Genomic DNA, 26,544 nt, shown 5'->3' on the forward strand with positions numbered 1-26,544 from the left:
TGCCTGGCCTTATACTTCTCTTGTGACTTTTGTAGTGTTTCATGTACCTATAGATGGATCTATCTAATCTTCTCTATAAATTTTTCATCCCTCAAAGCATCTCCTGTAAGATCTTCCCTCACTCCTCCTTGTTGCCCATATGCAATATCCAAAGGTGAAGGTGGCAAATATCTAAAACAAGTCTCAAATGGGGAATTTCCTGTAGAACTGTGGACTGTTCTATTATAACAACAATGTATAAATACCAGATTTTCATCCCAGGTCTTCGAATGCTTTTGATTGTATCCCCTCAGACGCTGCACCAAAGTCCTTTTGACTAATTTTGTTTGCCCATTTGTCTGTGGATGGAATGTTGTAGATCTCTTCAACTTTGTGTCCATCTTCTCCCACAATGTAGTCCAGAATGCACTGAGAAATCTTGTGCCCCTGTCTGAGATGATGCTCCTTGGTATCCCAAAGTGCATCTAGACCTGTCCAAAGAACAAGTTTGTTGCTTTTTGTTCATTGTTGGTCTTTTTACAGGGCATCAGAAAACAAATCTTACTGAACTTGTCAATTACCACGAATAGGTAGTCATGTCCCTTCCTTGTTGTCGGTAAACCTCCCACAAAGTCCATGGAAATGCTTTCCCAAGGACGAGTAGGTACAGGTAAGGGATGATACAGATCCTATTTCCTATTACTAGGCTTGCTAGTGCAACAAAGCACACATCTTCTTATGAACCTAGCTACATGCTCTTGCATCTTGGGCCAATACATATACCTCTATAAGTTAGCCACGGTCTTCCCTATACCAAAGTGCCCTGCAACCTCGGAGGTGTGAGCCTCTCTAATCAACTGCAAACACTCACCTTTAGGAACACATAGCTTATCCAACCTGTACAGTAACCCATCCTGGAGATGGTAGTCAATAGTGTTGTCGTCATCATACACATGACTCTCACTCTGCAACTGTTGATACACCTCCTTGAAGTCCTCAACTTCTGAATATGCCTCTCTGTATGCATCATGGGGGAATGGCTCCATGTGTATAAGAGTCCCCAAAGTTGTAATCTTTGATGTGGGTGGCCTTGAAAGCATATCGGCCAACTTGTTTGTGTTGCCCTTCTTATACTTGATCACCAAATGAAACTGTTGTAAAAACCCCATCCACTTGTAATGCCTAGTCTATTGTAGCTTACTCTGGGCCTGCAAGTACTATAACGATTGGTGATCTATGTGGATTACTGTCTCCTTTCCCATCAGATAGTGCTTCCACTTCTTCATAGCTTGCACCATGGCATAGAGTTCTTTTCATAGGTAGGGTAGTTAAGAACTGCCCCATGAAATACTTCAGAATGGTAGCAAACGGGCCTTCCTCCTTGCATCAAGATAGCTCCCATAGCATACCCACTCGCATCTGTCTCCACTTCGAAAGGTCGCTGCAAGTTTGGTAATGCCAGAACTGGTGCTTGACTGATCTTCTTCTTTAACTCCTCGAAAGCCCTCTGTTGACCTTTTCCCCACTGGAAACTCTTGCCACTTGTTGTTATGGCGTGGAGTGGTGTTGCTACCGCTAAAAACGAGGCTATGAATTTTCTCAGGTACTGTGTTGCCCCAATGAAACTCCTAACCTCAGAAACATTAGTAGGCATCGGCCATTTCATGATGGCCTCCATCTTGGAAGGATCTATCTTCAGCTCTCCTCCACCGATCACATACCCCAAATACACCAAGGACTATTGTGCAAACTCACACTTCTTGAGATTTGCTAGCAGCTGGTGCTTCTTCAATGTTTCTAGCACCTGCGTCAAATGTGAAATATGCTCCTCCCAGGTAGCATTATATACTAGTATATCATCCAAATAGACAATAACAAATGAATCTAAAAAAGAGCACAGTATATCATTCATTAATCTCATAAACATAGTTGGTGCAATACATAGGCCAAATGGCATAACTAACCACTCATACAAACCTTGTCTGGTTTGAAGACAGTGTTCCATGTATCTTCTTCTTTGACTCGAACCTGGTGATATCCAGACTTCAAGTCCAGCTTGGTGAAATACTTTGCTTGCTGCAACTGATCTAGCAAATCGTCTATCCTGGGCAAGGGGTATCTATTCTTGAGCGTTGTTAAACATGACAATGGAAGAGACAAAATATGAAAGAGAAACATTAGATTGCATATATTATTGACATTATATACATTTATAGTACATGGTGTGACCTTGGATTCATATTCCAAGTGGTCTCTTAGACTCCGCTCGCTGTCACACATTCCACACCAACCCATAGAGGATTAGGTGTCCAACATCCCCCCCTAATCCGAAGGGGTATGTATGAGTCCAAGAAGAGAGTTGTAATACAAAATGTGCAAAAATGCATGGCAACACTAGGTTGAATGTGCTCTCTGAAATGTTGGTATAAGGGAGGTGGTTTAAGGATGACCACCAACACTAGAATGCTTAGTGCAGTTCCCGAAACTCTTCCAAAGCTGGCAAGAAGATGAAGTCTTCTGCTAGAGGAAGTGTCCCTAATGATTTGGAGAGGGAGACCTTCAACCTAAAACAGGGAGGTCTACAACCTGCGGTGGTTTAAGGATGACCACCAACTTTGGAATGCTTAATGCAAATTCCTGGAACTCTTCCAAAACTGGCAAGAAGTTGAAGTCTTCTGCTAGAGGAAGTGTCCCCAATTCTTTGAAGTGAAGTCTTAACCTTGCATAGATGGTTTAAGGTTGACCACCAACCGAAGGCATGCTCAGGGGCATCTTTGTCTCTGGCTACAACTCTGAATCTAGTATGGCAGGTTGTGGCTCAGGCTCGCTTGATGTGGCTTTGAAGCTTGTAGATGACCATCACTTCCCCCCTGTCAGATACAAGGTGAGAAGATGGAGAAAACTCAACTGCAAGATTGTTCAATACTCTAGAACAAGTTCTAAAATATGACTGAAATATCTTCTTGGTTGTTGAAGCCCATTGCCAAGAAGCGATCCATCCAAGATGAATCTTTGTTCTTGCAGGAGGCTTGTTTTTTAAGCATCTGTTTGAAGAATGAATGGTTTTATGACAGTGCTCACATGGATGAAGATCAAAACAGTGATATTTCATATGGCCAACTCAATCACAATGTTGGCATTTAACAATTTTTGGCTGTGAATGTGGAGCAGAATCTAGAACAGGTGAAGGTGAACCACCATGAAGAAACCCGGGACTATGAAATTGAATGGGCTTGGAATAGTCTGGAATATGAAAGGACACTTCCTTATCATATCCAAGACCTGTTTTGTGCTTGTTGTGGACAAGCTCTTCCCAAGGTCTGATGATTTGCTTGGGAAGTGCACGTTGAATTTATACTTTTGCATGCAATTCTGCTACTTCATTGGGTACTAGATTTGAATCAACTTGCTGCTGATGGGAGTCTGTCTAAACAAAAACCAGTTCAGAATGGCAACTCTCCTGTTTTAATTCATCTCACTAGAACTGAGATTCTAGTTGCAAAAATTCAATCTTTTCATGTGCATCTTTTAGGCATATTTGAATATCAACAAGAGTGGTTTTGCTGATTTTTACTATATTAGGAATAGTAGAATGTATCAATTTCTTCAATAACTCTAATAATTTTTCAATGTTCGCCATTTTCTCAACAACTCAAACTCAACAAATGAAAGTGTGAGCTTGTGCAAAAAATGTGCTAGCAATAAAATAATCAATGAAATAAATGAGTAACAAATTCGGGATATTTCTTTGAAATATCTACCATTATCTTGCTTGGATACTAGATAGAAGTCATGTTTAGAAACAATCTTGAATAGATCAATGTTCCTCCCTTGTTCAAAGTGAAATGTTCAAAGGTTGTTGCCCATAATTTAGAAAATATAGAGAAACTTAGAATTTTGAAAAGGTTTCCATGGTGTTTTCTCTTGAAAGACAATCACCCATCTCGTCCCTGCGCAAACCCTATCACTTTCTTGCCAGGAAATTCCAATAGATGAAGCGACGAACAGACCCTCAAGAGCAATAAAACTCTTTCTACTTCTCACGGCATCAACTCATGTTGTATACAACATGACTGTCATGTTTAAATAAGCCGACTGGAATGAGGGTAAACAGAACATGTTCACGATGCTCCAGCAATACAGCAACAGTGTCAGGGTGCACTAAATCACTAGATGGGCCTTCTTGGCTGACTTCACAATGCTGCACAAACCTCCCAGTGAACCGAACTTTTGTGGAGGCACTTAATTTTGTTCAAGAAATAATGTTGAGTCCTTCGTCCAACTATTCAAACTCTCTTGTGAAAGATTTGATGGTTCTCATAAGGAGAACTCAATGCACATAAAGCATACATCATGGCTTCAATATATATAAGATTTCAATATTATACCCATCTTCACATATACACCAACACCGTCTTCAAGAAACTAATTCAATGCATATAATGCATACCATACACCATAGCTCCAATGCATTATAATGACCCTAGGCATATAAACTTCAATACATATCCCTCATGTACAACATTGATTTTAAATTGACGCAGGATAAAACAATTCCAAGGCAACATACATACCAATCAACGCACAAATTTTATGTATCAATTCAACACTCTTATATCATAACTAGCACATTGTTTTTTCTGAGTGATGCACAACAGAACATCCATCCATGGAGAAGGTTCAATGCACCATGGGCTCACCATATGCCATTACACTGAAATCAACATACCATATTGCTCCAATTCAACGCAGACAAGTAACCATCCATATTTCGTGGGCTTCGACTTCACCATTCAGACTCATGTTTACGGCCTTCAAAAACAACATTGATACTTGGCCAACGAACTGTATTAGTTCCCCAACGATTTCCATGTTATTTGGACTAAGCACAAATGGTCACGACATTCAAAAAAGGCTCAACGCAGTCCACGCATATGACCTTCAAAACTAGATTCAACGCCAATATAGTGCGTATATACTCCAACAATTAAATGAATCAATGTTGGGTCAATGTTCAATTCAAACCTATGTATGAATGGCCATGAATAATGCATGGAGTTGCTTTAACTATTCAACGCATTGCTCAGAACAGCACACATGGAATTAATGAATGCACACATAGGAGACACCAATGTATGAACCAAGAGTGTTAATGCACAGACTTCAAAACTCCATTCCAACAAAGAGATGAACCAACGAACCAACGTGTACGCACGAGGGATTTTTCATGACCTTCGTTATCAACCATGACCATTGTAACCTTAGCAACGTCCCCTATTCTAGAATCCACCAGGAAGTTCGCAAGCAGGTCTCTGGAGCAGGTGCAATTTTATTGGTTTGGGTCATGACTAGTAATGAAACATTCATGCAAGATTAATGGTAACAGTCCTAAGAGATAGAGGGTAGGTGTGGACTGAGGTTTACAGACAATGCCTGACATGCTGACAAAAAACAAGCTCCAATAGTGCTGCAATATACATTACTCACAATCGTTGCATGCAGAAATGGTACAACGAACGACGGTTGCAGACGAAGAAACCCAACACTTAGATAGGCGTGAAGGTAGGAGAAAACAGAGCATGCAAAATAGGCATTGTCAAATGTCCAAAGAATAAACTGCAACAAACTTGATGAAGGGCATAAATGGCCCAAAGCTTCAACGACATTCTACTTACAACAAGTCGTGCTTCAACAACTAGGAAAATAAAGCATTAGTTGTGCAGGCATGAGCACAAGAATAAACATTTGACAAGATAAGAGTCGTGAGAAGGTCTGAGTAGGAAGGGGCGTTACTTCAAGTTGCCAGAGGTCACAAAATGAACGAACCCTCTTAAAATAACCAAGTAATTAGACCATATCAGCAGGCCACAAAACCAGTGGCTCACAATAAATAGGCAAGGCAGGAATACACCTGCAGCTCTGATACCATGTTAAACACATACATGGCGAATGCAAAATATGAAGGATAAGCATTGAATTACGTCTATTATTCACATGATATACTTTTATAATACATTATGATGACCCTTGGTTTCCATATTCCAAGTGGTCTCTTTAACTCCGGTGGTTGTTCACATTCAACACCAACCCATAGAGGATTAGGTGTCCAACAAGCGTGACTTTATTCAATGCCCTGTAATTTATACACATTTGCCAAGTCCCATCTTTCTTTGGTACAATGATGATGGGTGACCCACATCGTGATGTACTCGGTCGAATGACACCTTGTTCCAGCAGCTGTCAACTGTTTCTTCACCTCACTTGCTTCTATAACAAATTGTCTGTACATCCCAATATTTGGCAATGGGGAGTCTGGCAATAGTTGGATCTCATGCTTCACTTCTCTCTTAGGTGGTAACCCTTTAGGCTCTCGGAACACATCCTTGTATGCTTGTAACAACTCCTCCAATTGTTGTTTTTGTTACTTGGTACACCCCTCCAGGGATGCCTTGCCTCTTATTGACTTTTCTTCAGACTCACTTTCTCTTAAAAAACAATAAAACATACTTCTTCCTGGAACTGATCAATTTCTTGACGTGGTTGGCACTTACCAGTGAAATTTTCGACTTGCCTTTGTGTGCGTTGATGATGAACGATTTTCCATCCTTGATGAGTCGGTACTGGTTAGCTCTCCTCTACAAGATATCCTTTCTCCGCAGTCTAATCTAATTTCTTCCTCTTTTCTTCGGGTACATGGTAGTATGCCAAACTCCCAAATGTCCTTAAATGACTTACCTCAGGCTTCTTACCGGTGAAGACACTCTCCGGAGTAATCTTACCTAATGCCCTGTGAGGAGTCCCGTTCTGGACATACACTAGCATGTTGCATGCTTCTGCCCATAAAACTTGGGCATATCCTAATCATACAACATCGCCCTGACTACTTCAACAATAGTTCGGTTCTTCCTTTCTGCTACTCCATTCTGCTTCAGATTATAGGGGGTTGTCCACTCTCTTTTGATGCCTTCCCTTGTGCAAAAATCAGTGAAGTCCTTGTCGATGTATTCTCCATCATTGTCTGAGCGCAATATCTTTATCTTCTTTCCTGTCAGATTCTCAACTAGAGCCTTGAACTCTTTGAATCGACCGAAAACCTCATCCTTGGTTTTTAGAAAGTAGATCCAAGTCTTTCTGGAATGGTCATCAATGAAGGTGACGAAGTATTCGGCACCACTAAGAGCTTTTGTGGACATTGGTCCGCAGATATTTGAGTGTATCAATCCCAGAACACCCTTAGCCCTATTTTTGCTTCTGGAAAACGTTGCTTAGCGCACTTTCCTAGTGCGCATCCTCTGCATACATCATCTCATTCGATACTTAATTCTGGAACTCCTGATACTGTTCTCCCGAGAATTCTTAGAGCCCCATGGTGTAAGTGTCCCATCGTCCTGTGCCATAGTCCATCCAAATATTTTTCCCCACAGTGGCCTATCAATGCCATTGGAGATTCTAGCTGTAATCTATACAGCCTGTTTACTTCTGACTCCAATCTGGGCCTTCTTTTTCCAACTCGGGTGTTTGACATATACTTTCTCCTTAATGAAGAAAACACCATAGTCCTTGTTTTGAAGCTGAGATACAGAGAGTAAGTTCATCCCCAATCCTGGCACATGCAGCACATTGGTTGCTCGAAGCCGATCCCCTACTTCTGTTTGAAAGACTACAGTACCTCTTCCTATGGGGGTACATTTTGACTTATTTCCCATAGTCATCTGGAAGTTCATCCTTTCTTCCTGATAATTCGAAAAATATTCTTGTATTCCTATCATATGCCAGGAAGCTCCATTACCTATATACCAAATCTCAGAGGAGGCAGAACTTGCTAGGCAAGTGACTTCTTCTTCCAGTCTGGAAGCTAACATAGAATAATCATGATCCATATTCTTCGTGCTCTCTTCTTTCTCTGGAGATCTGCGTGAGTCCCTTTAAGTTGATGCCCCAGCATCATGCTCCTAACTCATAGCAGATTCTTCAATCTTGTTGCTCGATCTCTGCTCTGATACCATGTGAAAATTTCTAACACGAAATTCTACTGCAGTAACTGATTTATTTCTCCTACTTATTTCCCACAATAAGTTATTTACGAAACCCTTCAGTAAACATTAAAATAAATTCTACTGCAGTTATCACATAATTACATAGAGAAAATAACAGTGATATACAAGCACAAGAATCAATCACATCAACACAGTTGTTTTTGCACAATTGTCCCTGGAAAAACCCAATTCGAGAAAAGCGCTGCAACATATAGAGGGTTTGTATTATTAAGCAGATTTCTGAATACAACTAGGGTGCCAAATTCGGCTCACCCAACAGAGAATAAACTCGACAGAAGTACCTCTATCCAGAGACAAATGAACAAACCCCATAGGTGATTGCGTTGTTCCCAATGTTGGGTAGCGATGGCTGCTCCAAGCTCTGCATTGGAAATACGTCACCTCCACTATGAGCTGTGTCACTGCGTCAGAGCTCTCCCTCTGCGTCACTGCGTCAAAGCTCTCATCCTATGTCACTTGCGTCACTGCTCTCCCTCTGCGTCATTGCGTCGCTGCTCTCCCTCTACGTCACTAAGTCAGAGCTCTCCCTCTTCCTTCACCCTGAAACTCTCCCTCTGAAATCGAACTCCTTCTCCTTGAGAATCGATTTCCCTCGGGATACTAAGTATTTGCCCAGTGTGTCTCCAAATGACTCTCAAGCCTTATCTTATACTTTTCTTGTTGATGAATCAACGGCCGAGATTAAGTCTCTAATCAATGGCTAAGATTAAAACAGAATTGATCCTCTTCTCTTAGAAGCTTCTCACCCATATCTTTATTAATACCCATTAATATTTTTATTTTTCTAAGTTTAAACTTAGGAACACATTAAAAATATTAATTATTTTAATAACTCCTCATCCGGGTGGAATTTCTCCAAATGATTTCTGGGTCTTGGAGATCTCATGTGTTCTAGTCCCTCCACAAAATTTCAGAGCTAGAGCACATGTGATGCTACCCAAAATCAACACTAGCTAGGATTTTAGAACAAAAAATGAACATGAAATAAGTAACCATTCTAGCCATTAGAATAAAAAATAGTTTATTGTAGAATAATGGTTAGAAGAGTTAAAAATTAGTCAATCATAAAATCAGGTTATAGTCTTATTTTAATGACAACCAAGCATCTCATATTCACTACTAGCAACTAATGGAAACATAATAGCAAGGAATCATCACTATTGCATGAGAACAGTCTACACCAAAAGTAAATAATCTCATAGCCATTCTAGCACAGCAAGCAAGGAAGTAGTTCCACACCAGACCACACCAAAATGAATCTCCAAAGAGTGGTCAGTTGGCTTCTCAATGAATATTGAAAGCAGTTTCCAGTATCAGTCAAAAAGCCTTTCCCAAATTCCATTTATATTATTTATACAATAGAGACAGAGAGAGGTCAATTCTTTTGTTTCATCCACATGGCTACTCCGTTCCCTTAATTGGCTCTCCAAATTTTTATTCAACTATCTATTTCTTCCACCTCAGTTAGATTTTTTTTTATCAGTTCAAATTCTTTGTTCAATTTTCAAACTTTTATGTTGGCTATTCAGTTCCACGATTCATTTATCCTTTTGTCCTATCTGGAGGGATTAATTCAAATTTCCTATCCTTCCATGGCACCTAGGGGTTTTGATTCATTTTCTCAGTTCTAACTTTCTTGCGACCGTGAGGTCTCCTGCCTGGTTGGAACACTTTTCGTTACTATTTGAACTCCTTTTTTGAAAGTTGATTCCCCTTGTCTAGAGAGATGCTCCACATGTAAAAGTACTTGCACATTGGTAAGCCTATAACAAGGTGCACATCATACCTAAGCATATCTCTGGCATATAATGGTTTCTGGGATTGCTGTGAATATCGTGACTCGGTCCTCAACATCAGATATCTCTTCAATTCCTTTGCCAATGAAACATTATTTTCCTTATCTGTTTAAATTCTAGACCCTTCATGAATAGGTTTTATCCACAAGAAGCACATATCAGTTACCTGCAAAGTTGAGGGTAACAGGCCCCATTTGCAAATCTGGCAAAGAAGAAGTGGAGAGAGGACCTGATTTGACTATCAGAGCCAATTGCCAAATCAAAAAAGGAAAAGGTCAACAGGTTCAAAGTTCAAAAGCAAGTAAAGAACTTTTGAACAAAGGGTAAAAGGTTAAAAGAAAGAGTTCAAGCAGAGGAGAGAAATTTGAAGGCCATTGTTAAACGGAGACAATTGCAGAAATAAATTCACAGACCAATCTTGCTTTCCCTTTCAAGCCCAGCTTCTGAAAAGAGAAAGAGGCAACCATGTCAACTTTAACATAAAAGAGTGAGTGTACTTGTTACCAAACCCTTGTTAATCACTGAAAGCCACATCTATATACAGAGTAGTTGAAGAAACATTCCCAAATTAACACAAGAACTAATATTTTAGATCAAAGCAGCATGGAATCCTAGGGATCAAATTCAAGAGACAATTCATTATTATCATTTGACACAGAGGAGAAAATTATAAATTGTTTAATGGTCATATTATTAAATACATCTTGAAATTCATTTTGTCTCCTGCTATTTCTTTTATCAGTATAGCAGAGGTGGCACATGCAGGTACTAACTGGTGCTCTCAGTTGTTGGCATTTCTTAAATCAGAGAGATCTATCTATGATCCAAACTTGCTGATTGATTGCTACTTTCACCTCATGCTACTAATCTTGAGAGTCGAGACTAAATGAAATAATCAAGTATGGTGATCAAAGAATAAGAATGACACCAGGGCACATCATACTTTCCGTAGAAGAAAAGCTGTTGCCTCTATGTTTCAGTGTAAATAAGAATGGAAAACCTAGCAACCACTAATTTTATCTTATTTGGACATATAAAAAGCTGCAAGAAAATGAACTGAACAATTAAAATTTGATCCTGTCATCAACCATTATAGGCGGTTTCTGCTAAGACTAGTCTCCTATTCAGTGAAAAAAGATACATTTACCCTTACAGAAACATAATCAGACTTCAAAGGGAAGCTCAAATTGAACCTGATAGATATCCAACATGTAGCCATAGAGATTGGGGTAGTCGGACAGCTTTTTCTTGCTACATTTGAAAAGGATGTGGTAGACAGGGTCAAATCGAAACAAAGTAGTAAACAACCGAACATCTGCAAGTGTTAATATATCCCCACACAAATATCTTGAAGCAGCCAAATGAACTTCTAAACTATCCAATGTATCAAATAGGCATTGAACTGCATTTTCATATGCTCCTTGGCTTTGTGCAAACCCACATCTGCAAAACAAGAAATTTATTGGTCAACTATTCACAAAAAAATTACGGACAGAAGGGAACCTAAATCCAGAAATTCATAGTATAAGGCCAAGGAAATGAGTCTATGAGAGATTCTGAACCTATTATATAAACATTCATCACTGAAATGAACTAGGAAAATATCATATAAAGCACTATGGTATCTATGGCTCAAGTCTTTCAGTTCGAATACAAAAGAATAATCCTTAAGATTGTAGAAACAGAGAATAAATGCTAAAAATTCAAACAAATGAACCAAATGCCAGTAATGACCACCGAGCTGTTAACAACAGAGTCTGGAAAATAAAAAAAGTCTTGCATCAAACACTCTCCTAGTCCATGCACAGACTCCAATACTCTCAAAATCATCAGGACTTGTAAACTGGTATAGATTCCCAAAATGTTATTTTTGGAAATTGCACTTTCAAAATTACAGAAAATGAGGAGTGGCATACATATTATAATACTAGCCATAACTGCACTCAAGAAAGTACAAAAAAGGCCAAGAATTAACCTCTAATTTATTTCTAAACCTACCTGCAAATTAACCTATAATAGCTATTTTCTTGCAAGATAATGTGTTATTTAACAAAAACTACATATGCATATACCATATTTCCTTTGAGATACCTGTTTGGGGACTCGTATTCCTAGGCATTCCTGTTTTCTAAACAAGTACATATTTCCACGTTTCAAGCAATTTAGCATCAAACCAAAACCCCAGGTGATATTTGTGTTTGTTTGTCTTTAGTCAACAAGTCTCTCTAACAATGGAATAACGAACTCACATTGACCAATTAGAGTAAACATACAAAAACTAAAAGAAAATTTAGATTGGTCACTATAATAGTCTAAAGCCTACATTGTACAACTCGTATGATCTACTTACCAAGCAAAGGGCTATAGATTTGTTAATACCATTTATGTCTCATTTATTTTACCCGTTTGATAAAGCTCCTCACTTATGTCGATGCAGAGTTTTTTTGTTTCTTTTCACCTTACCTTACCTTTTTCCACATTCAGTATCCTGCATTAGTATAGTAATGCGGAAGTGGAGAAAGGAACTCACAAGCCTTGCTCTTGTGTTGTTCTGCATCCCGCATCCCGCATCAAGTTCCCCTGCTAGGATCACTCACTAGTCAATGATACACTTAGTTCATTTTCCCAATTCTCTTGGCTTACAATGAGGAGAAGCAGAGATAAAACGTTTCTCTGCATGAGTTATTTCTCCACTTAAACCATTTCTCCGCGCCTCACTACTGCATTACACTTCTTTCAAAAAGTGTAATTTTCATTATCGAGGTAATTTTGGTGCATTTATCGTACATTTTCCACAAGACGAGAACATTCGTGGTTGATAAATGAAATTTAAATCTCACACTTTCCCATAAATCCTTGATGAGCAAATAGCATTTACTACTAATAGATTTCATGCATTACGGGGCATGTTGTACAGAAAGGAGCAATAGATAATTAAGGATTATTTATGATTTTTAAATTTTTGGCCACCCATCGGATGAAGGTTTGATTTATACGAGTAATTCTCACACATATACCAAAACATACTAGAAGTGAGAAATGGTGAACAAGAAAAGGAGAGAGCCATTCTTTGGAGATACAACAACCTATCTAGCTCGCCAAAGTAAGATTTTTAATGGTTGTGGCTTATAAATGGTATTTTGGCTGCTCTATAGACGAAAAGATTGCCAACAAAATCAGGACTTTTGGCATAGCTAAAGTTGGTTGCATGCCTGAAGTATTTAATTTTTGAGAACCGAAATCTTGGTGTGCCAGCAGATTTCATTACAAACACAGATTGTGATTAAAGTTGAGGAAAGTGGGAGGAATCTTGTCCTCTTGACTCCAAACACTCTCAGGAGGATGTTATAACTACCAGCTCCAGAGAAAGTCCTCAAACTCCCTACGGCATAATCTTTCTTGGACTCTCAGGGTGTCAAAATGGATTTACTCTAACACTTCCTGGCTCAACCTTCTTGTTGGTTAGTTAATCTTTCTCAAATTGATATATGCATGTTGGTTGAACCTTTTCGAGACTTCGCTTGGCTATTTTTACGATTCGTCGATCTGGACACAACTACCCACAATCCCAAGTATCTCTTGTACATCCTGCGCTTCTCTATATGAATGAAGGCAGTCTTCAACTAGGCGGAAATCATTTCTAAAGATATTTCCTATCAAATTTCAAACTTTATTGGAATAAGAGGTTCTTCATGACCTCTTATCTTGTTTTTGTCTCTTTCAAAGGATTACCCCTGAGGGGCAATGTTGATTTTAATGAAGACCCAAATCAGTTTTGGTTATCCACATTGTAGAAACATAAGGCGCCATTTCACTTTTATCAAATTCAAGATTTCTTTGTCAAAGAATTTGGGTGTATGTTCACCACAGCATATATGAATAGACTCACACATGTATCATTACATTTTCTAGCTAGGAAAGAAAGCGATAGTTTATTAACTTACCTTTTAAGATTGCAGACATTCCAGTCAAATTTTTAACTTACTTGTTTGAGATGGCTGAACATTTGAATTCATTCAACATTGAAGAGCTTGAATCATGCAAGGTTTTGACTTAGAATGAATTTTCAAGGTACACCTAATTTCAAATGGTTACAATACTTCTTTACTAGAGCACCAAAGGTTATAGGAGCAGATGAAAACGACAGTACACATGAAGCTACAAAACTAGTCCCCACCACCAATAAAATTATTTCTAAATCAAAGAAGTAGGTCTACCATGATGACATGAACACTCGTGCCTGTTCAAGAACTCATCCTCAGAAGGTTCTCCTACAAAAGGAAGTTAAAGAGTCCAAACATAAGCAGGGAAGGAATCCATAACCACCACCTATGTTGGTGCTACCTGTTGTCACCTCGCTTGCACAATTAGGCTAGTGAGGGAAAAATCCTCAACCCCACAAGGCGTGATCTTGGTGGCAAACTAAGAGAAGGGGTTGCCACCTAATCCCTACTCTCTGTTAAAGCTCTCTCCTAGTTAAGCTAAGGGGGGTGGTCCCTAAAGAACGTTAATGAAGGAAATGTGAGTTCCTAGGAGATTAAAGTTAGAAGGATATACTTATCAATGATGACTTGATTTCCAAAATGTGAACAAGCATAAATATATAAGCAAATATTCAATGACATATTCAAACTAAAGACCTGTGCTTCAAAATAAATGACAAATGCTTGCTCAAAATAAAATCAAGATACAATGATATGTAATCTTGCAAAAGATCAAATTGTTAGATCAAGATGAGCATATATATATCACTTGCAGCTATAAAGGAAATAGTACTTGTAAAGAGAGTGCTCAAGTAACAAAAGATAATGACATCCAATAATCACAAGTACATGAAATAGCAAAATTTGCAAGTAAAGTAAAGATTGCAAATGTAAGATCCACACTACTTGCAAAATAGAAAGTATGTTACTTAAAAAGAAACATAGTGCTTGCAAATAAGATTCAATAAACCCAAGAATATTACTACTTGAAAAATGTAAATAGAGATTGTACATGTAAAGAAAATGCTCAAATAACAAGAGACAATAACATCAAGTAATAATGAGACCATTTGTCATGCCAAGTACATGAGACCAATGATATTGCAAGTAAATTTAAAGTGCTCCAAGATGACTAAATTGAAATGATGTGCAACCTATCTAAAGTGGAATGCAATTTTAGTTTTAAGTTAAATGCCTACCTAGATGAATCATTTCTCTCAATTGTTTTGAAACTAGTGTCTAGTGTAGGTTGTGAAGAGAAACCCAGAGAAAGATAGCAAAGTCTATAATAACGATACCTCCCTTGGAAATCTAACCACCCGATGCCTCCGACGATGCAGAGACTATGGCTCTGACGACTACAAAGTCACCGTGTTAACCACAAAAGAGGGTCTATGTTTTGCAAGTTAGCTGAGAAAGGTGGTCCTAGAGTCTTTCAACGAAGCTTATGCTTCGAGGTAAGTTAATAAAGATGCAAAGTAATACTAAGAATGCCTAAATGAGACGCGTGTGTGAATATTTATGTTCCCAAGAAAAGTATTGATACAATGTGTAAAGTTAAAAATGAGAGATAGAGCTCAAGTAAATAGTACCGATATCTTTCAATGGAAAATAAAGAGTGAAACAATTAACCCAATGTAGCTCCACAAGTTTCAAACATATTGCTTGCAAGTAAAATAAATTGCTCCAAATGAAATGACAAAAGGAAAGCTTCAAGATTTACTTATCAATAACCAAAATGCCACATAAGCATGAATTAACAAAATGTATTTGAAGCAATGTAGTCAAGAAACTAATGGAACCAAGTAGATGGATGAGTGAAAATAGTCTAAGTTTTCCAAATTGAAATATGAAATACTTGTTTGCTCAAAATAAATATTGCATGTGTTGTAAATGGATTGCACAACACAAGTACTTAAGAAATTGATATGGAAAAACATAAACCAATGTCAAACTTATGCCAAAATAAAAAATAGATATGAGTGTTATGTTAGAGAACTAGTCATGCATGAGTTGAACTTCAGCAAATGAGATTAGCAAAGAAAATTAGAGCAACTAAGAGATTAGTCCACCCACAAGCAAAGTTCCACCCTCTAAATAGGGAGAAGGGATACCATGGGAAGAATTCCCAAACTCCCACCCAAAAATTCAGTCTTTTATTAATTCGAATACAATAGATGAGAACCCTTCAAAGGCCTCAACCAAACTCAAGAAGAGTTTTTACAATAGAAGCTTGGAAGCTTGAATACCAAACATCCTCCTTGATAAATTAGATAAATGCAAATGAGGCACAAAGAAAAGCCTTCAAATCTGAAATTTAAAGGACTGCTATGGCAATTACAAATCAGCCACTTGAAAAATCACAATGAATGCAAAGGGAGAGAGGCCAAGTCTCCTCCAACTCTTGGCCTTGAAGAAGAAAACTTGCAGCCTTCACAACAGCCCATGGCCTCCTTAAAATGTGTCCAAAATGAGCTCTCGGCCTTGCCCAAAAGCCTCCACTATGATGCCAAAGGTTCTGCAAGAAAGATGTTAGTAGTTTTAAAGAGCTCCTCCTTCAAACTTGCCACCAAACTGGATTTATAATTCTGTTTAAAGAGGCTGCAAAACAGATTTTAAAAAATGAATGGTGAGAGCATGCAAAAAGGGAAACAATAATTTACAATTAATGTACAAGAACTAGAGCAAGTTATGCAAGTAGAATTCCATATTGTCTAGCCAAAACCATGCTCTAAATAGCTCATAAAATCAATGAAAGCACAAGATTTTTTGATCAAGAAAAATATTGAATTAAATTTATGTGATCTTAGTAGACTACAGGAAAGGAAACTCCCCATTTGCACTTTGTTTGATGAGATCCTTGAGGTAAAATCGATTGGGTCCTTCAATCCTTGAGCTTGAGAGTGAGTTAATCTATGGGAAATTTCTCCCACGCCCAAGAAATCTTTTACAAGACTTCAAAAGAGTTTACTACACACTTGGAAATAGATATTAGCATTCATAAAGGAGTTAGAGAAGTACAATGGGTGAGAGAACTAGAGATTCCTCCTAAAATAACCTAGTTTTTTTCATTCCTAGAATATTTATCTAAATCAAAAATAAACACAAGATAGAATGCATGTATTAATCCAAAATGAATGGCAAGATGATAGCTAACATAAATCCAAATTGCAGAGAAAAATGAAGCACATAAACCAAAACAACATCACCTCAAAAAGAGGAGAACACCATCAATGTAATACCCCAAAGTATTTTTAATTAATTGAAAGCAAGTACACAATCCAGCAAAGTCTCCTTATGCCCAATAGCTCGTTACAAAGATACAAAGTGAAAGCCCAAAGCTCATTTAAATAGAAAATTGGGAGCAAATCCCGAGAGAAAACCATGTGACATGTGGACTTGGAGATGATCCCAAGGCAATCAAACTCGTGAGAGGAGGAGCCAAGTGTAACCATCACGCAATTCGAACTCCTCTAGCTGGCCCAACGAAATCCTCATATGCAAAAGTCGAAATGCCAAGTGTGAAGGATGTAGGTGGAGTGGGACATCATAGCCATCGAATTTCCTCAAGCAGTACAAGTGACACCTCTCCATGATAATCCCAATGAGCCATGCGTACTAGCAGTCAAGGAATGCATTGAAGCTGCCAGGGTGGAATGCGTTGAGCTTGATCTTCAGTGTGTTTGCCATGTGTGAGAGTGAAGTGAAGTTGTGGTGGAGACAAGACTCCAGTAATTTCTCAAAATATTCCTCAATATATTCTCCAACATGCATTGATCTTCCATGAATTTCAATTTTTGATATAGCAACAGAGATCTCAAAATTTGCTAAAGTAAAAGGAAATATTGATGGTAGAACTTTTCTCCAAGGTTTAGAAAATGATTTATTCATTTCATATGAAATTCACCATCTTTTTGTAACCAAGCCCACCTTTGAAAAGTACACTGAGGTAGATGAGGCATACAAGAAAGTAATAAAATTTTCATGTCCAGATGATGATAAGTGGGATAAGTTCCTCAAACTTATAGAGTAAACAGAAAGTGGGTTTAGAGGCAAGATTTGGACAAAGAACAAGAGCAGAATCAGCAAAACCAGATTTAAAGGCAGCAATTAGAAACTAAATCCTCGAATAGTGTGCAGATTCCACTAAATCAATTCCAGAATTTCTATTTTTGAGTTGTATTGATTATAGTTATCCAAATTATTTTGGATAAAACTTTATTTTTATGTAAAAGATTGTAATAGATTAGATATTTTTGAGAACACTCTATATATACTTTGTAATTTGAAGTAGGAAGGATTGATACTTTAATAGAACTAGAGACATTATTGTATTGTATTGTTTTCTTAGCAGCATTTGTGTTCATGTGAGTCTCCCTTGTGTAATCATATAGCTTATTCTTCATATGCTTGAGGTAATATAGAAGTATTGGGCAAGGCTAGGTCGAGTTTTGATCTCCCTGATAGCCCCTGCAAAGTTGTTATCATTACGAAGATTGGCTAATTAAACAATTTGTTTAAATTAGTACCTCTGCATCTCAAAATTCTTACCTTATGTCATCTCTCAAACATATAAGTGTTAGTTATAGAAATATTTCTGTACACCTCTACTTATTTAATAATTGAATATTCAAGAAGGTTATTTAATTATTAGATATCTTCTTTTTCATCTATCATAAACATTTAAAGATTGCATGTTGTTAGTACTGGAATCAACACTTTGAGAAATCTTTGAAATATTTGGGTAATATATATGTGAATTATTTGAGTCATTGATCATCCATTTAAATAAATTCTCATTTAGATGCTTTGGCATAGTTCCCGAGCCTAGAACTGTCTACAAAGAAACAACATCAGATTGGCGTTGTTGCCGAGGAATGAAGTTTGAAGTTCATTTCCCTAGGACAATGATAAGACTTACCTCTTAATGGTGAATAAGAGGCTAGCAGGCTAAAAAAATTCACCTGGCGACTTCATAAATTAAATATGGCTTCATGCAGGCATACCAGATCTCATTCTGATCCTCAACTCTTTACTCCATTATCAGATCCAGAGAGACTTGTGTGAATTGCTTCCCTCAGATGTAGACTTGAAGCCTCTACTTCTACTTCTCTTCCACCAAAATTAGTTTCACAGCCTGAACAGTTTGAATCAATTCCTATACCTTCTAATTTATCTAATTTACCACCTAAAGTCTTAGAACTTCTTTCTAAGGGAGTAGATCTACAATCTTCCTTACTGGTCCATCAACTTGAATCCTTTGAACTTCATGTCTCCCTTTCAGAATCATCTAATACAGAAGCAGAGATTGAATTAAAATTACTCGAGCTTAAACTTGGAGAATTTATATCCTCTGTTATCCACACTTATCCTTCTACTTCTGATCAGCTTGAAGAGGAGCTTAAAATCTATACAAACCCTTTAGCTTTTGAAGATCAAGAGAAAATTGTTCCTAAAGTTCAAAAGTTAATCATTCATCCTCAATTTTCAAAAAAACCTACAATTTCAAGATAGTCGTCTTCTAGCAAACCTTTATCCCCTAGACAATCAGTTTCACAACATCAACAAATGGCTGGAATAGGACCAATTGTGGCAGTCATATATGCAGCGTTAGTACTACCACCAAAAGCTCAGATTCATGACTTTCTTGAAGGTTATATCAAGCATTTGCCTAGAGACAATGGGGAAACAAGACAAAATGCAGAAGATCATTTATCTGCATTTTTGGATTTTGCAGATAATATGAATATAGAACACGAAGATGTTTATATGAGGTTGTTTGTTCAATAATTAGAAGGAAATGTTAGGATTTGGTTTAGACAATTACAACCAAATTATATTCATACATGGGCAGAATTAACCAATATCTTCATAAATCAATGGGGAATAAAGAAAGATCATGTTTATTATTTGACTAAATTTGAAGACCTCAAAAGGAATCCTAATGAACCTGTGTCAGACTTTATCAAAAGGTTTAATAAAATTTACAATAAGATGCCTGCAGATTGTAAACCTCTAGTCACTGCAACAAAAGTTAGATTTTCTAAAGCATTTGATGATGATTTTGCTTTAATGTTGAAAGAGAAAATCTAGAACCCTGGCAGACATGCAAACTGATGCAATTGAGGTTCAGGCTAACAAAGCAGCATCAAGTAAATTAAGAGCGACAGTAGAAAAAGCAGAAAGGAAATTAAAGGCAAGAATAGAAAATGGATCATCTTCAAAAGTTAAAGAAGAAGAACATAAAATTGATGAAATCACTTCAATGTTAAGGAACCTGTCTAATAGAATTTCAAGAATGGAAACACAACCTAGACAAGTACAACAAAATGTGAATAGACCTCCAGGAAATTACAGAAGACCTTTTCAGCCACAAATTTTACAGAGGGAAAGACAGAATAATGACCAACAGATTCAACCTCCATTGATGATAGATGATCAAGATGTGGAAGAAGTAACACCTGTGGTGGATGACATAAATTATTTTGGTGATCAACGTTTTGAAAGTGCTATTGTTCATGTGAATCAAGTTCAGCCTGTAGTTCAGAATATAGAATCTTCTGAAGTTTCTAAATATCAAGCTTTTTTTGAATTTTTAATTGTTGAGCTAAACAAAAGATATGATCTAAGACCAAGACAAGGTCTAGGTAGACCTATAAAGAAAGTTACCTTTGATTTGTCACAGGAAAAAATTGTCGAAACTCTATCTTCATAGTCTCAAAGTTAGTCACCAGATCAATCTACAATAGAAAAACTTGTCTCTCTTGTATTCAATGGTTATAAATAGCAGGTGTCTAAATGGATTCAGTATTCAAGTGTAGATGCTGAAGGAGATGTAATCAATTTACAAGATGAAAAACCCTCTGTTATTTTTGGGCCAAGTTTGGATGTTCAAGATGAAAGTGTTCCTCCCTTCTATTTGACTCTAAAGATTCATGATTTTATCCTCTATAATTGCATGTTAGATTCTGGGGCATCTCATAATTTAATGCCAAAAATTATTATGGATCAACTTCAGTTGCAAGTCACAAGGCCCTACCATGATTTATATACATTTGATTCAAAAAAGGTGCAGTGTTTGGGGTTAATCAAAGATCTGGTGGTAACTTTGGCACAGATTCCTGTTAAAAGTGTTGTGATGGATATAGTGGTTACAGATATTCCCCCAAAATTTGGTATGTTGTTATCAAGATCCTGGTGTGCTAAACTAGGAGGCAGTTTACAAATGGATATGCCATATGCTACCATCCCAGTCTATGGAGGAGAATATCTAAGGTTGTATAGAGAAGTAAGATTCATAAATATTGTGTGTAATGCTAGTCAAGCTATAAATCACCCTATATATGTTGTGGACCAAGATTTAGGGTGTTTCATTTTAGCTGTAAATGATGAGTGTAATGTACATAATAGAATTGAAGACACTGTAAATATTCCTCAGTCTTCAAAAAATGATGTATGGAAGATGTATTTTGATGGGGCTTTTTCCAGAGAAGGATCTGGAGTTGGAATTTTTTTAGTTTCACTTGAAAAGAAAATTATTACTCAATCTTTTAAACTAGACTTTGAGGTCACAAACAATGTAGCAGAATATGAAGCTTTGATACTAGGATTGGAACTGGCCAAGAAAATGAAAGTTCAGAGATTGTCAATATTTGGTGATTTAGAATTAGTGGTGAGACAAGTTAGAAATCTTTGTCAAACAAAACATCCTAGATTAAAAGCTTACAGAAATGAGACATGGGATTGTGTAGAGAACTATTTTCAAGCTTTTAACATTGAAGCCATACCAAGAGAGGATAACATGCAAGCAGACTCTTTGGCAGTTTTTGCAAGTACTTTCAAAGTTCCAGAATCTTTTCAATTGCAATACCAGATTGAGGTTAGGTACAAACCTCCAATCCCTAATAATGTAAAACTATTCAGAAATTTTCTTGCTTACATATTGATGAAGAAAACAATGAAACAATCACTGAAAGTATTGTTGACTCATAAATAAATTTCAAGCAGAAAATCATTGATCATGAGATTATTCAGCTATCTAACAATCATATTCCTAAAGGACTAGTTCCCCTTGAAAGATTGTTTGACCAGAATGATGTTATAAAACCTTTAGTGCTAAATTCACAGCAAGATGATGTGCAAGATTGTAATATTGATACAAAGAAGAGGCTAGAAACATTAAACTCTCAACACTACCACAAGAGATTAAAGACAAATATGTTTAGTTGTTCAAGGAATATAAAGATGTTTTTGCATGGAGATATGAAGATTTGAAGACTTATGACACATCTATCATTGAACATAAGATTCCTTTAAAACCAGGAGCTAAACCATTTCAGCAGAAATTGAGGAGGATAAATCCAATTATACTGCCAATAATTGAAAAGGAAGTAAAGAAGTTACTAGATGCAAAAATCATTGTTCCTTTAAGATATTCTAAATGGATAGCTAATCTGGTTCCTGTAAGGAAAAAGGATGGAGAAATCAGACTGTGTGTTGACTTCAGGAATCTGAACAAGTTGTCATTGAAAGACAATTACCCACTGCCAAAGATGGACCATATGCTTTAGAGAGTAACCGGGTCTAACAAAATTTCAATGTTAGATGGTTTTTCTGGATACAATCAGATATTGTTCAGTGAAGAAGACAAAGAAAAGACAACAACACCATGGGGTACCTTCATGTATGCTAAGATGCCATTTGGCCTAATAAATGTTGGTGCAACCTTTCAGAGAGCCATGGACTTGGAATTTGTTGGAAAAGTAAATAAATTCATAGTAATTTACCTTGATGATTTGATTGTATTTTCAGAATCTGATGCAAAACATATAAAACATTTGAAGAAATTTTTTGAGAGATGCAGAAAGTTTGGGATTTCCCTTAATCCCAAGAAATCAATTTTTGCCTTGAAAGAAGGCAAATTGTTAGATCATATAATTTCAAAGGAAGGAGTCACAATAGGCAGATATTCAATTAATCAGTTTGCCCAGAACAAAGAAAGAAATTCAAACATTTTTAGGAAAAATCAATTTCTTAAGAAGATTTATACCTAATTATGTAGAGATTGTAAAAGATATTACTGATATGCTTAAAAAGAATCATGAAGTTAAATGAAATGCACAAGCTAGATTTTCCTTTTCACAAATCAAAAAGGCACTTACAGAAGCACCAGTATTAGCCAGTCCAGATTATTCAAAGCCTTTTAGTATTTTCTCTTTTGCCTCAGACAGTACAATAGCAGTAGTCTTATTACAGAAAATGAAGATCATTATGAGCAACCAATTGCTTTCTTTAGCAAAGTTATGAGGGATGCAGAACTAAAGTATGATATAATTGAAAAACAAGCCTATGCTTTAGTTCAAGCTTTGAAAGCTTTTAGAATTTATGTGCTGCATTCTCCAATAATAGCTTTTGTACCCAACAATGAAGTAAAAGCAATGCTAAATCAACCTGATATAGATGGGAAAAGAGGAAGGTGGATAGCTAAAATTTTGGAATTTGATTTGGATATCAAACCAACAAAGCTAGTTAAAGGACAAGGATTGGCTAAGTTGTTAGCAGAATCAAATTGTAAAGTTTTGGGCATAAATTCAATTATGCAGATTTCAAGTGTTCCAGAGGAGAAGAATCCACAAGAACCTTCTATTTCAGCACCACTCCAACTTCCTTTGCATATTGATGAAAAGTTTTTATTATCAGACTGGTATAAAGATATTGTACATTTTCTAAGAGATTTTGAATATCCTCTTGAGTTCAACAGAAATCAATGCAAGTCACTTAAACTTAGAGCAATGAAGTATTGTATACTCAATGCAAATCTGTATTGGAAAGATCCATTAAACATTCTTTTACTATGTTTGACTGAAAGTGAAACAGAGGGTGTAATTGAGCAGTTTCATGAAGGAGTATGTGGAGGCCACTATGCTTGGAAAGCAACTGCACACAAAATATTGAGAGCAAGATTTTATTGGCCTAAACTGTTTGCCCAAGTTGGTATGAAAGTACAAAGTTGTATTCCTTATCAAATATTTGCAAGTAAACAAAAATTGGCTGCTCTCCCTCTTATTCTAGTACTAGTTGAAGCTCCTTTCTTGCAATGGGGTCTGGATTTCATTGGTGAAATAATTCCTTCTTCTAGTAATCAACATAGATGGATCCTAACAACAACTGATTATTTCACAAAATGGGTAGAGGCTATTCCTGTAAGAAATGCAATTGATTTTGTGGTCATGAAATTTATTGAAGAAAACATTTTATCCAAGTTTGGTTGTCCAAGACAAATAGTTACAAATAATGCTCAAGCTTTTAGTTCCATTAAAATGATTGAGTTTTGTCAAAAATACCAAATTTCATTACATCACTCTACACCTTATTATCCACAAGGGAATGGACTAGCAAAGTCATCAAACAAAAGTTTGATTAAAGTCATTAAGAAGGTGTTAGCAGATCATAAAAGAAATTGGGATAGCCATTTGAAGTATGCAGTCTGGGCAAATAGAGTTTCACCCAAGAGATCTACTGGTAAATCTCCTTTCCAACTTGTTTATGGTACTAAAGCCATTTTCCCTACCCAATTGGCATTTCCAGTCATGAAGCTCTTGCAGGATTCTTATGAGGAAACTGATGATTTCTCAAAAAGAATAAATCAAATCATTGAACTCAATCAGGCTAGAGAAGTTCAACACAAACTCCTACAGTATCAGGATAAAATGAAGAGTCTATTTGATAGGAGAGCTAGAAAGATTTCAGACAGGGAGACCAGTTTTAATATGGGATGCAAGAAGAGAAGAAAAAGGAAAGCATGGAAAGTTTGATAATCTCTGGTTGGGACCTTTTAAAATTGCATAAATCAAAGGGAATAACACATTCATTCTTCAGAACTTACAGGGAGAATATTTCTCATTGCCAGTCAATGGGCAATATTTGAAAGTTGAAACACTACATTCAATACTGAGTAAGTTCTCTTCATTATCATTGTAAATAATCGGTGTGATTTATATTTTCAAAAGCAAGTGTGATTTTCTACAGCAATGACTCCATAGCCTGAGGAGAAGGCACATGGATCTGCATGTTCTCTGCATCCCACAGGGGGAAGTAGTCCCCAGATGGAGCCGATGTTGTAACTAATTTTACCATTGCAATTTATTTTTAAATTGTATATTTTTCAAAATAAAAAGGAAATTTTAATTTGTTTGAACTTCGTAATAAAGCTTAGCATATCTTTATAAATGTCGCTTTAATTAAATTTTCGGAGCCAATAAATTGTATTTAGTGGTTATTTGAATAAAGCCTACAACAATTATCTACCGAGCAAGTTCCAATGGCATCTATTGCCTCCGCCGCAATCAACGGTTAAGAATGGATTGTGGGAACCCCTCGCACTCATGAGGTTTAACAAAGCGGGGGAGGGTCCGCAAACCTGTTTTGCAAAAACCACTCGTGAATATGTGTCGGGCGTTCATCTATTGTGTGACCCCCCCTCATAAATACAACTTACCACCACACACCCTCCCCCTCCCCGCAAACCACTTTCCGCCTAACTGTTCTTTCCGCTACCACTTCCACCAATTTATCCCCTCCACCAAATAACCGCCAAACTAACCCTCACCATTTCCTCCGATAATTTTAATGATTTCACCATTAAATCATTAAATTCACTCCCGCCAATGTTCTGATAGCCTTTTTTTTCGACGCAACAACCATTAATTTCACTAACAGCAATCCAAAATCTTCTTATAAACTAAATTATCCTCAATCAACTGTATCCTTTTCCTCATTTCGCCAGAGTTTGCAGAGGTGTTTGGTGATAAAAAACTTCTGAATTTTGTAGTCGACCATGTCAATCAGCTAGCAAATCAGTGGGTATTTTAATTCCTTATTTTCTTCTTAATTTGAAATGACTAGTCAGAAGGGAAAAGCTAAGATTTCTATTGAAAACCAAATGCTTCCCCTAATCCCGAATTTAGATGAATTTCCTCTGGTAGATACTGATTTCAAAATCATAGAAACCAAATGTGAATTTGACTTATATGAATTGCACAATTGGGCATTTCAGAAATTTGAAGATGCTAGTGATGAATTCAACTTTTGGGAATCCATGTTACCTCAATTTGTTTTCCCTCAAACTCATCATTTCTCTGAATTTATTTCTTGGTGTGAAAATCGTTATCTACCCAGCCAGAGAGCAATAGTAGCCAGAAATGGTGAATCTTTGTTCTCCATAACCCCAAAATCTATTTGTCAGGCCTTGCAAATTAACCCTCCAAGTTCCCTTCACACATTTTCAGTTGATTCGCTAATGGAAATCTACCAGAAACTTACCTTTTAGTAGCGAGATAGTATCTTGGAGTCTTTTATGCCTGAAGGTTCTGAATTACCTCGTCATAATCCACCATATTCTTCAACACATTTCCATAAATGTCTAGACAAATAATTGCTATGGTTCGTTGTCAGGCTACCAGAGTAATGAATGGGTTGATGAAGTCATCTAGGGTTCTTGTTAGTCTTTTCATCTAGTAAAAAGCCCTATGTTCTTTTCAACTTTGGCCAATTTATTTCAGATATCATTCATGAGCAGTTCTTGAAATTTAGTGCAAAAAGATCTTTTAAACATCAATCTGTATTGGTGTATTTATTTTTATATCATTAGTCTGAAAGATTCAAAATGCCACTCCAAAAGCTTGACTCATAGGGAAGGCCACAGTCTGTCATTCACTGGACTTCATTAAT

The 26,544-nt window shown here is 36.9% G+C and overlaps 1 protein-coding gene across 3 annotated transcripts in view; it reads right to left on the bottom strand.

The window, feature by feature from the left end:
• The window catches only part of LOC149228236 (Glutathione S-transferase family protein), a 110,246-nt gene that overhangs the window by 35,291 nt on the left and 48,411 nt on the right, over positions 1 to 26,544 (bottom strand). For all 3 annotated transcript variants that reach the window (XR_016247852.1, XR_016247851.1, XM_089378110.1), the window contains exon 2: positions 11,026 to 11,275. Coding sequence is in view for 1 of the 3 variants with exons in the window: in XM_089378110.1 (XP_089234236.1) it covers positions 11,026 to 11,275 (250 nt within the window). In the remaining 2 variants the exon portion in view is untranslated. The remainder of the gene's footprint in view (positions 1 to 11,025; positions 11,276 to 26,544) is intronic.

The sequence above is a fragment of the Pinus tabuliformis genome, chromosome J, assembly GCF_031772625.1.
Source record: "Pinus tabuliformis cultivar Carrire ecotype Pingquan chromosome J, CPIR1, whole genome shotgun sequence".
In the NCBI taxonomy this organism is placed as follows: Eukaryota; Viridiplantae; Streptophyta; class Pinopsida; order Pinales; family Pinaceae; genus Pinus; species Pinus tabuliformis.